At 36.8% G+C, this 12,220-nt stretch overlaps 2 protein-coding genes across 2 annotated transcripts; both read left to right on the forward strand.

Annotated features, from left to right (window-relative positions):
• Nucleotides 1-294: 294 nt before the first annotated feature.
• On the forward strand, nt 295-2,950 carry LOC130014705 (pectinesterase 2-like). Its single transcript, XM_050380681.2, has 2 exons — nt 295-1,241; nt 2,071-2,950. The coding sequence occupies exons 1-2, from the start codon at nt 383-385 to the stop codon at nt 2,757-2,759; spliced, it is 1,548 nt and encodes a 515-aa protein (XP_050236638.2). The 5' UTR covers nt 295-382; the 3' UTR covers nt 2,760-2,950.
• Nucleotides 2,951-6,726: 3,776 nt separating this feature from the next.
• On the forward strand, nt 6,727-11,042 carry LOC126687954 (uncharacterized). The gene is made up of 3 exons (XM_050382505.2): nt 6,727-7,242; nt 10,119-10,430; nt 10,511-11,042. Exons 1-3 carry the CDS (start codon nt 6,787-6,789, stop codon nt 10,640-10,642), a joined length of 900 nt encoding a protein of 299 aa, XP_050238462.1. The 5' UTR covers nt 6,727-6,786; the 3' UTR covers nt 10,643-11,042.
• The last annotated feature ends 1,178 nt before the right edge of the window (nt 11,043-12,220 follow it).

Genomic DNA, 12,220 nt, shown 5'->3' on the forward strand with positions numbered 1-12,220 from the left:
GCAAAACCAAATTGTTTATGTATTATTTCATTGCACCAATTTGTAATCTACATTGGAAAAAAAGAATCACCAATTATCTTTGGTTATTATCATTTTAATTTTCAAATTACATCAATTACTTATATCTAAATAACTAGTTGGCAATTAATTAAGCTGCCTCTCATTATCCAAACACAATTAGCCATAAAACTATATGAAAAGGAATAATTCAAAATAAAATAAAAGGAAAAGAGAAGGTTGTGCAAGTATATTTCTGCCCCATTACTACCTCTCAACATGCACGATTATCACTTCTATATAAAGGACTCCCAAACTGAGCATTTGAACACACAAACCCTAATTTAAACCTTAAATCCTCTCAATTTCTAAAACATTTGATTCGATGGGGCTTCGAATTTTTCTAGCGCTAATCGGTTTTACTTTTGTTCTTTTATCACCGGCCATTTTAGGATATAATGTTATTGAGGTCGAGTCGTGGTGCAAAAAAACACCCAATCCCGGACCATGCGAATATTTCTTATCCCACAATCCAACCAACACTCCGATCACGAAAGAGTCGGATTTTTTGAAAATTTCGACCGATTTAGCGTTGCAGCGAGCCATGCATGCACAAGTCAAAACCTACTCATTAGGCACAAAGTGTAGAAATGAGCATGAAAAAGCTGCTTGGGAAGATTGTCTTGAGCTTTACGAAGCTACAATCCAATGGCTAAACCAAACCACCACTAGCAAGTGCACCAAGTACGATTCACAAACATGGCTCAGTACGGCTTTGACCAACCTTGAAACGTGCCGAACCGGGTTCATGGAGCTTGGGGTACCCGATTATGTCTTACCCTTGATGTCTAACAATGTGTCCAAATTAATCAGCAACACATTGGCTATGAACCATGTACCGTACGAGGAACCGAGTTACAAAGGCGGTTTTCCGACGTGGGTTCGACCTGGTGACCGGAAACTCTTACAGGCAACTTCTCCAACTGCTCAGGCTAATATCGTGGTGGCTAAGGACGGGTCTGGAAATTTTATGACAATTAAGGATGCGGTTGAGGCTGCATCAAAAAGATCAGGGACTGGAAGATTTATAATATATATTAAGGCAGGAGTATATCATGAAAATATTGAGGTTGGAAAAGGGTTGAAGAATCTTATGTTCGTTGGTGATGGTATTGGGAAAACTATTGTTACCGGGAGTAAAAGTGTTGGAGGTGGTGCTACAACTTTTAGGTCTGCTACGGTTGGTAAGTCAAATTCAACTTTGAGTTAATGATTGCATTTTAAAGTTTAATCTATTAGGATTTCAAATATTTAGAATGCTAATAGTGAATTTAAATAGTTATTTGGACTTCTATCAAGAAAATTATGGATTGAGAATCTGAGATATATAGTTGAAAATTTAGTTGGTAACCCTCGCAATTCAATGAAAAAAAGTATAGTTGAAACATTTAATTAGTTGATTATTGCTTGTAATATTTCTATGAATTTATAGAAGAAAATAATGTGGCCTAAGAAAAATAGTATAACTCATGATCATTTGTTATTCCCATATAGAAAAACATTACCACGAAAATAGTCTAAGTACTAGAAAATTTGCACTACTTTATAATGCGACATTTAGTTTTGAATGTCATTAATTTTAAAAGTAACAAAATTACAAAGTTTATTTAAATATGTTTGCTGCCCTAGTTATATACTTTTCATTTATAATCTGGTATGGCTAAATGCTACTAGTTAATAAGCTAAAAAAAAGTTTTTGATTGCTTGAGAAGCAAGTAAATGACTTATCACCAAATTATACAAGTCTAAATACAGTTGGCCCCACTAAACAAAAAGTCTTACGATGTGAATTAATTTAAGTAACAAATATTTTTATATCAACACAAATATGCATCATGCCAACAATCTTTATATTTTTTATTAACAAAATTCCTAGTATAATAAAACGACTGATTTCATGCTGTTTCAATTCAAAAGTTGATTTTAAAAAAAATACAAAAAATAGCAGTCATAAAACTAATTTTAAATTTAAATATAGACTGATTCTTATCTGTTTTATTAAATTATTTTCAGCGGTTGTCGGAGAAGGATTTATTGGTCGGGACATGACATTTAGAAACACAGCCGGTCCACAAAACCACCAGGCAGTCGCTCTCCGATCCGGCGCCGATCTCTCAGTATTCTACAAATGTAGCTTCGAGGGCTATCAGGACACTCTTTACGTCCATTCTCAGAGACAATTCTACAGAGAATGCGACATTTACGGAACCGTTGACTTCATATTCGGAAACGCCGCCGTTGTACTTCAGAACTGCAACATCTTCGCACGTAACCCACCGAACCGAACCAACACTCTTACGGCTCAAGGAAGAACCGACCCGAACCAGAACACTGGAATTTCAATCCATAACTCTAGGGTTACGGCCACTCCTGAATTAAGCGCCGTGCAAAGCTCCGTCAGAACATACCTAGGCAGACCTTGGAAACAATATTCAAGAACCGTTTTCATGCAAACGTTTCTGGATAGTTTGATAAATCCAGCTGGATGGATGGAGTGGAGTGGTAATTTTGCCCTAGATACTTTGTACTATGGTGAGTACATGAACACTGGTCCTGGTTCATCTACTGCTAGCCGAGTTAGTTGGAAAGGCTACCGAGTCATCACGAGTGCGACCGAGGCATCTCAGTTCACCGTCGGCAGTTTCATTGCCGGAGGTTCTTGGTTGCCGGGAACAAATGTACCGTTCACTGCGGGACTTTAAGTGGTTTATCTTGATTTTGTTTAAGGTAAATATAACTTGAGTTGTTCAGGGATAAAAAAAACAATTTCTATCGCCCAAGAAAATAAGGCATGGGTTTCATTATCTGTATTTTTTTTTTTTCAATTTGATAATTGTATCTTTGATCTTGTAATTTAAAGTTTGAAATGTAATGCTAATATTAATTTTTGTCATGTGGACGAAGTTTATGTTATGCTTATGAGTCTATGACAATGTTAATGCTCTTGGAAATAATAATAAAGTTATAATTAAAATCTCACTGACGATTTAAAAAACGTCATGAAATAATTATTTGATATGGTATTTGAATTTCTATAATCAAAAGATGTTGATGGAGTTCGATCATTAGCAACTTCATTTGATTTATTAAATATTTTAAAGTACAATTCTAAAAAAAAGTAATAAAGTACAATGACCTTAGAAGTTATAATCAAATCCTATCATAGTTTTTTTCTTCAAATTAAACCCTAAATGTTTGAGTTTAGTTAAGTATCAACATCATTGACATTTTAAATGCATACAAAATTATCAATGTTCATCTTTGACCGTTTAAACATTTGTAATTGCTAAATATTCATCCATCAATAGTTTGATCAATTATTATCTTATTTCTACTAGCTATAATGATTAAAACAATACAATTTGCAAGAGATAAGCATCACAAGCAGATTTATCGTATTTCTTAATTATGTGTAAATGAAGGTATTTCAAGAATATTAAAGGCAGAAGTAACATATAAAAATGACAACGACAATGCAAAAAGAAAAAGTATTATTTTGGGTTTTTTCCGTTTGCAAAAAGAAACAGTCTTCCGTTTGTAGTTCCGGAACATTTATTTTGGGTTTTACCCGATTAATTCCCCATTAAAAACTTATTTCCCATATGGTGCTCCCACCATGAATCCGCAATTATGAATTGCAGATTTTCTCTTGAATCCACAATTCATAATTGTGGATTCATCTAATCACCTGATTAATAAATAATCAGGTGATTAAGCACCAATCCAAAAGGCGGATTCACAAGGAATTCTATGCAGAATCCCACCAACAAATCATCCGGCAGTATTCTGTTTATACACGCATCTGTTTTCTTTCTTTCGCCTCCGCTTCCGCCACAACCGCCGGCCATTGAAACATACATACTGAGATAAACAATTGTTTTTCGGTTCTGATCAAGGAGTTCGTGCGTGTATATATATAGAAAACTAAACCATAGTCCAATTACAACTCATCCGAGAGAAACCAAACCCTAATAGGACAACCTTAAAATCCCCTGCAAACGGTTCCTAGTTTTTATCCTCTAACTTTTAATCTCATCCGTTCAAAACCCCCTGCAAACTGTTATAAGTTTCCAGGATTGATTTGTGAAGAGATTGAGTGCTTAGAGTAGGTCCTCTTACAGTTACCAATATTCTACATGAATCCGAAATTTTAATGTTGAAGGACTGCAATTGTCATGGGGATGTTGTTTTTAGGGTTTAATGTTGTGAATGAAGTTATTTTTAGAAAATTATTGATTGTATGTTTAATTAGGATGTTGAAGTAAGATTTGATTTGTGTTTAAATTTTTTTTTGTTTTGATTGCAAACGAGTTAAATTGCTTTGAATATGGAATTTAAAATTGATTGAACTGCATGGATAATGGCCTGATTATTAGTTAGGAGTAGCTTCAATTTATTGAAGATGCTGGACTTGATATTTATGGTAATTACATTTTTTATTTATTTACGAAAGAATATTATTTGAACATTTAATTGTTTCTCTCATAATATATATAATCCTACATTTTGCACCCAAGGATGGAAATTACAAGTCACATGGACCATAATTAAGGTGCTGGCTCATCCTTTTGATGCTATGTGTCATACTCTATACTTTATACTTAAAATTACTGCAATTACTGACACCTGAGCCTGATTTACGAATTTGCATTCTAGTGAAAAACATTGAACTAGTCATGAAGCCTTGAACTTACTAACAGGTTTGGAGAACGAGGGGATGATGCTTGGTAAAGAAGCTTCACAAATGTAAGCTGGGTGGTTTAGAAGATTAGGTGTTGTTAACCAACATTTTTGTTATTGCTGAATTTTTTTGTAACTTTTTTTTTGATGAATAATTTTTTTGTAACTTGTAAACATGCTAGTCTTTAGAATTAGCTCCAGTACATATTTTTCTTGATAAAAGTAAGTTATATTCTACTACTCTTCAGATTATGTTTATTCATTTTTTGATCTAAAATTTGAAGAAATACACAACAAAATTTGGTTTGCATAATGATTAAAACAAATAATGGCCAAATAAGTTATTTTTGTTAACTTTTCATTATCCCTTCTATTTAATTATTTATTTAAAAATATCAATTGGTTTTTTGGAAGTAAAAATAATTTTTAAAGAACTAAATTATCAATTTTTATATTAAATAAAGTGATATTTAATGATTATTATGAGAATATAATAGTGTTTATAAGCCTAAAAGCCTAAAAGTCCAAAAAGGATTGAGATTCGCTCATGTTCGTTTTGAACTTGAGGGGGTTATATCCACGATCTACACCGTTTATTTTGTGATGAACGGTGTAGATAAAGAAAGCACAATTTTAATTAAATTAGTTTACACCGTTCTCGTGAACATGACCCTCTCAAGTTCATTTGAACTTGAGGGAATTCCAATCCGTCCAAAAATTATGTTTCTGAAACTGGACGTTAGTATATCTTATGATAGACTACAATGGTCCTACATTCATGCTATGTTACGTTCATGCGGTTTTTCTGAGCAGTCTGTTGGTTGGATTATGGTCCATTCGAACAATTGAGTGAATTATGGATATTTTCATCCATCACGAGGTCTTCGCCATGGCAATCCCCTATCTCCGCTCCTTTATGTCCTTTGTTCTGAAGGTCTGACTGACGTTCTGAACTCAATTGTATCATCAAAACGCCTATCCAGAATTCAAATTAATGCTCACTGCTTTACTCTTACTCGCCTTCTATTTGCGGTTGACATTATTACTTTTTCAAAGGCATCTCTTTTAGCCATTGCTTGTATTTAAGATATATTTCATAAATATGGCTCCATGAAATTCAATAATTTCAGCAAACCGTCTGTTTTCTTTAGTACGAATGTGGACCACTTTTACTTTCTCCACTGGGATCCATCATAGGTTGGTTTTGAATAAGAGCAGTGTGATGGGTGATTATCCAGCACAGTTCGGACAGCATTTTTAGTCTGCACTGCTGAATGGAAGTCCACCCTTTCAAGTAAGAAAGAAGCGGCTCTTTCCACGGCGAAATCATCATTTAAGCTTGCTCTGGGTTTTGGAGCTAGTATTTCCATTTTCTAGCGCCGGTCGCGGCTCAATAATTTGGATCGTGACACTTAGCAATTAACTAACAATCAACAATTATCAATAATCAAGCTAAGCAATTTAAAGACAATTGGTTATAATAACAGGATTAAAATGTCTAGAGATTGCTAAAGTCATGCCAAAAGTATCCTAGGTAGATTGGGTCGATTAAGGGTCTCGAAATGGGTCAAGTTATCCTAAAGTGCCAAATCCGCTCTCGCGTCTAAATTTGAACTAATCAAATCGATTAACACATCGAAATTCAAATCACTCTCGCATAGATTGATTTCGATTATACTAATCGAACACAATCAATTCGCAAACCAATAACCAATTAAGTCATAAACCGCTCTCGCGTGATTAGTTCCTAAACATGCGATTTACTGATTCTGATTAATTAATTGACTCTCGTCTAATTAATTAAACTTAAATCATAGATTAGAAGATCAATCTAATCTAAATATTAAATCCATAAATAACAATAAATCCTAATCACCTAATTCAACCTTAATCACCTAATCAACTAACATGACATCTATTTAATAACCCCTGAACAAGGGGTTTAGCTACTCATGAAAATTATTAAACTAAACATCATTAAACAATAAGTAGGGTTTCTAGGGTTTAAGGTCTAGGTTGAGACTAGGGTTTCTGAATAACAGAGCAACAATGACGATCTCGAGAGTTTTCCAATTGAAGCCACTGCCACTGACGTTGAATTCGAAACAGAGGCTCTCAATTTCATCACCGTCTCTCCTCCAAATTCCAATTCGGCGGTGTTCCTCAAGAATCAGCACAAAACCTGGTCAGCTGCTGGTTAGTTCATCAAATCCTGTTTCTCATATTATTCGCCATGCGAAGGATATGGTAAAGAAACGTGTCGTGTTTGTGAATTTCGCTGTGATGGAACTATTCCTTGCACTTTTAGCAACTCAAAAACCAGCACCTCAACCTCTACCACCGGGTTTATCCCAAGCCTCCTCCTTAGCGTTGGCGAGCCATTACGAGAGGCTGGAGCTTTCAAAAACTTGTTTTCGGGCGGCGTTTCTCATCATTGTTGGTATAGCTTCTCTAGCAGATAAATCAGAATCGAATGACAGGGAAGATAAGAGGACAAGGCTTCAGGTTATGATTTACTTAAATGCTCTCTAGTTGATACTTTCTTGAATTGTGTAATAGATTGGGTTTTTTCCCAAATAATTCCTCCATAAAAAACTTATTCCCAAATGGTGCTTCTGGCTTGAATCCGCAAGTCATACTTGCGGATTGACCCATGAATCCGCAAGTCTGACTTGCGGATTCAAGCCAGAAACCCTTAATCACTCGATTAAGGGTGATTAACCCTTAATCGAGTGATTAAGGGCTGACACCAATCATTGGGAGACAATTTTGTCTCCCAATGATTGGTGATTGGGATTAATGATTGGGCATTTAGTGCCCAATCATTAATCCCAATATATCAATTAAAAAAATTAATTTATATATTATTCTATTTTAACAAATACCTACTAATTTAAAATTAATAAAAATATTAAACATTAAAAATTAAATACAAATTATAACATTTGTAATAATTTAAAATAACAATATTATTTTAAAATTGTTTACAAGTACTAAAACTAGTCACGATATCGACCCGGTTTCCGCATGCGGGTTCTCATGTCATAACCCTGCTGAGTGCGTCGGTGACGTGAGGTATCAGTCACAGGGTTATAGTCGCCACTGTCACCCTCGTCACTGGTATCAGAATCGTCGTTGTCTTCTGAATCGTCACTGTCTTCGTCTGTAGGCTGGTGTGGCTGTTCAATAACCGGAGCTGGAGTAGTGTCTCGCAGATCCTGCGAGGTGATGTCCGGATACAGGATAAAACTAGGAGGCGTAAAATACTGAAACCGATCACCGGAAAACGGATCAGCAGACAGATCTGCACCAGAGCACCACGGCTCCGTAGTCGAGAAATACATCTGCGAAGGATCTTGAGCCTGAGGCGACCCAGAAGGTGGTACCTGATGTGACGATGACGCCTGTCCTGCAGTAGGTGCGGCGGGATAGTAGAACAATTGTTCAATGAAATCCGACTCTGTCGACGTACGCCATGGGACATCTGAATGCGTCGGCGGTGCAGGCCATGACTGATCTGACTCTGGCTGAGCCGGCGTACCTAGTGGAGTATATCCCATCTCTCCCATATATGAATGGAAAGACGGAATCGGCGGCTGGCGAACCTGAATAATGAATTGATTAGATTTATAAACTGAAATAGAAGATTATAAATTACAAATATAATAAAATAGGTCGAACCTGTGAATCAGATGGCGCAAAAGGATCTCGAGTGTTGGCAAATGTCGTATGTCTAAAAGATGAGTCACTATACGGCATCGGCGCCGGGGGGACCTGAACAACGTAACTTATTAAATTGTAAACTAAAAATGTAAATTATAAATTAACTACAATAATAATAAAGTAACTCAAACCTGTGACTCAGATGGCCCCGGTCGATCCTGAGTGGTCGTAAAGGTCGTATCTCCAAAAAATGAGTCAACATACGGCATCGACGCAGGTAGGACCTGAAACTATAACATCGGGTAGCACTAAGCGTAAGAGCATAAAATACGAGTTAATCAAGTGAAATAGTATATTAAATTGTCTCAAACCTGTGGATATGATGCTTGGGGTGTCGCCCCGGAGGTTGACTCGTAATGTTGTCTTTCCCAGTAGTCCGCCTGCGGTATGTCTGAGGTACCCGCCACCTCCGTGTGAAAAAATAATGGCTCTGGGATAGGGTACACATGCTCTGGACGGGGCTGTGGAGGCATTCTGCGTGGCTGTCGACGCCGTCCTCTAATAGAGGTTAAATCGACCTGACAGGGAGGGAGCGGAGGCAGCTGGTATGGTTGGTCGGCTGGCTCAGGAGGGGGAAGTGTGACGTCCCTGCGATCCTCCATGGTAGCAAGCTGAGAACTTCGTGCACCAAACCTAATCCTGCGAGCGGCACTCGAACTGGCCTCCCCCGTAACATGGGTTCTCTCCTGCAAATCGCGCTGTGACAATATACAATAAACCGTCACTAATATTATTAATGAAAATTAATAAAATGTAAATAGTTTTAATTTACAAAATACGTACACTAGTGCCAGCCTCTGCACCCTGAAGTGTAATCCATCTCCGGCATCGACGCCTATACCAGTCCATGTACTGGGAATGGTAATGGGGTGGGTGCTGAAGCTGCCGGCCCTGAACTACAAACGCGTTTCTATTGTTCCAAAGTTGCACCCAGTAGTCCATCTCATATGCGAAGCTCGAGGAACCCCGGTAGCGGACGTTGTGACTAATTTTTAATTTTAATATTCACAGTTATAATAAATACTCTAAAAATATCAATTGAAATTAATTATTAACATCTAATTAACAATTTATATTTAAATTAAAATAAAATATTTACTAACCTCTTGTAGTCCACAAGCAATAATACACTATCCGTTATTAACGCCTAGCTCCGATACGCTGTCCGTCGTTAACGCCTAGCTCCGATACGTTGTTAATTCCTAGCTCCGATATTTGTAAATTATAGAATTGTAAATTTAAATCAAAAAATTAAAAAATTAAAAAGATTTTTTTAAAAAAAAATAAATAGGGTGGGTGGCATCCGGGTGTGCTGAAAATGCACACCCGCGTGCCTTATATAACTAAATGTATCCGCAAGTCATACTTGCGGATACATTTAGTCTGATTCCCATGTGGGAATCAGACATGTCTGATTCCCGCATGGGAATCAGTTTGACCCTTGACTCGTTAGGGGTCAAACTGATTCCCACAGGGAATCAGTTAATGATCTCCTTAATGGTAATTAAGGAGATTTTTGCTTGAATCCGCAAGTATGACTTGCGGATTCAAGCGGGAGACACCTTTTGGGAATATTATTTTTATAGGGCAATTATTTGGGAAAAAATCCATAATAGATTGCTCTTCTAATCTTAATTTTTCAATTATTGTTTTTTTAGATTGGATTGCGTGGTGCGAAGGATATGGTAAAACAAAATCAAACTAAGCCACCAACTGTTTGGATTGTGGAATGCATTGTCGTGGCACTACTTCTTGGCGCTATAGCACCACGGGGTAATATTATAGCACAGCCTTTATCCCAAACCTCCTCCTCAATGTGGTCTCAGTTGGACAGCCAATCCAAGAGGGTGGAGCTTGCAAATTATGGGTTTCAGGCGGTGGTTCTCATCATGCTTGGTAAAATTCATCTACAAGATTATTTAAAATCGAATGGCAGGGAAGATAAGAGGACTAGCGTGGTGAAGCTTCAGGTTGTGTATTAGTTAAATACTCTCTGAATTTTACAATAGATTGCTCTTCTACTCTTAATTTTTCAATAATTGTTTTTTAGATTGGATTGCGCGGTGCCTTGCAGTCTCTTCGGCAGGATCTTGACATCATTCGCAGCTCCAACAATGATTCGATTTTCAAAATAAGAGGTAAAGCTTCTGAACGCATAATGCAACTTTTTTCTAAAACATAGGTTCTATACTCTTTGCAATTTCTCAAGAGCATAGTAGCCATAAATTTGTAATCTTAGGGCAGGGTACGTGTATAGAAATGCCTCTTGCATGTTTTTCTAGAGGCAATTAGAAAATGTGGCATGAAGAGAGTAATTGATATTAAGAGAAGAAAACTCGGGAGAGTTTGAGGATGAAGAGAGTAATAGTTTTTTAGTAGATTCTTTCTTCTATCCATAATTATCAAGATATCTCTTTATTTGAATGAGTAAGCCAAGTAACTATTGGACTCTTTATGCACAAAAATCACGACGCGAGTTTCCAAAACTTAATATGTATGTTGCAACATCTGCCGCCACTATGCGTATGTACAGCTTCTTGATATGCTAAATTATGCTACTTCTGCTTCTAGCTCGCTTTCAACTACTCAGGAATTATTTGTTCTTCTTCTGATTCCTTTTTGTCTTTTGTTATACTTGTGTTATTGAACTTTTGATGCCCTTAAAGATGTTTGGCAGTGTGAGTTTCCAGCAATTGTTTATGACTTCTAACGGCTGTTAAACCATTTCATAATTAAATGGTCACGCAATCACCTATCTCGCACGTTTCTTTTTGAAAATGCATTCTTTTTCCATTTTGAAAAGGGAGAAATATAAAATAAATAGGAGCCATGGATAATATAAAATAAAGAGAATTGACACTCTCTTATTCCAACAAGAGCTTGACATGGCATTCCCGGATTTAAAACCGTTAAAAAAGCAAGTGAACGGTGGTTTCCTTGGAGTTGCAGCGGGGGCACCGGACTTCCTTTGAAGGAATGCGCCTATTGGTATTGTCATTCGATGCTATGCCATTGTTCAAAGCTTTCCATACAAAAGTTCTGACATTTGGGGTTAAGTTTAGCCTCCAAATCTCCTTCCACTTGATTTCATTTGGCGTCTCTAAGTTGTACCCAGAACTCAGTGCAGTCGTTGCATGGAAGTGGAGAGATGGTAGGCTGTCTTTACGTTAAAACCACATGTGTTGGTGTATTGCCAAATGATTTTGTCCTCTAACCCCATGCTTCTCACTGGTAGGCGTAGAATTTCTTTAGCCTCATCACGACTGAATATTCATTCCACTAGGTTAGCGTCCCACGATATTCATTAATCAAATCTGAAACCCGAGTGACTTGAGGAGGGAGATCATTAATCCTGGCCTCCGTATTACCCAATCTTGATGGAATCCATGAATCTTTGTTGAGACGGATACTTCTCCCATTCTTTACTTGCCACCTAACACCCAAGTTGAGTACTCGTCTACCTTTCAATATACTTTGCCATGCCCAAGAGCCATTAGAGTGGGCCTGCACATTAAATTGGATGGAACTAAGGATATTATATCATTAAACTAGTAGAGGAATTCAACTCTATATGCTCCACGTCTTTTGGTTAAAACTGCACTGAAAATTTTAAAACCGAATGACTGATTGATTGAATATTTAAAATTGAAAGCAATCGAACATCAAATGTCATTCAACAATTAAATTTGAATTTTTTTAAAGCCGAATCGAACTGAATAATTTAAATTGAACGAAGAATCACTTTACTCCTTGAATTTCG

The sequence above is a fragment of the Mercurialis annua genome, linkage group LG6, assembly GCF_937616625.2.
Source record: "Mercurialis annua linkage group LG6, ddMerAnnu1.2, whole genome shotgun sequence".
In the NCBI taxonomy this organism is placed as follows: Eukaryota; Viridiplantae; Streptophyta; class Magnoliopsida; order Malpighiales; family Euphorbiaceae; genus Mercurialis; species Mercurialis annua.

Coding starts and splice junctions, on each gene's coding strand:
- LOC130014705 (XM_050380681.2), top strand. CDS start 383: ATGGGGCTTCGAATTTTTCTAGCGCTAATCGGTTTTACTTTTGTTCTT. Junction 1,242..2,070: donor TTTTAGGTCTGCTACGGTTG/GTAAGTCAAATT, acceptor AATTATTTTCAG/CGGTTGTCGGAGAAGGATTT.
- LOC126687954 (XM_050382505.2), top strand. CDS start 6,787: ATGACGATCTCGAGAGTTTTCCAATTGAAGCCACTGCCACTGACGTTG. Junction 7,243..10,118: donor ATAAGAGGACAAGGCTTCAG/GTTATGATTTAC, acceptor TTGTTTTTTTAG/ATTGGATTGCGTGGTGCGAA. Junction 10,431..10,510: donor CTAGCGTGGTGAAGCTTCAG/GTTGTGTATTAG, acceptor ATTGTTTTTTAG/ATTGGATTGCGCGGTGCCTT.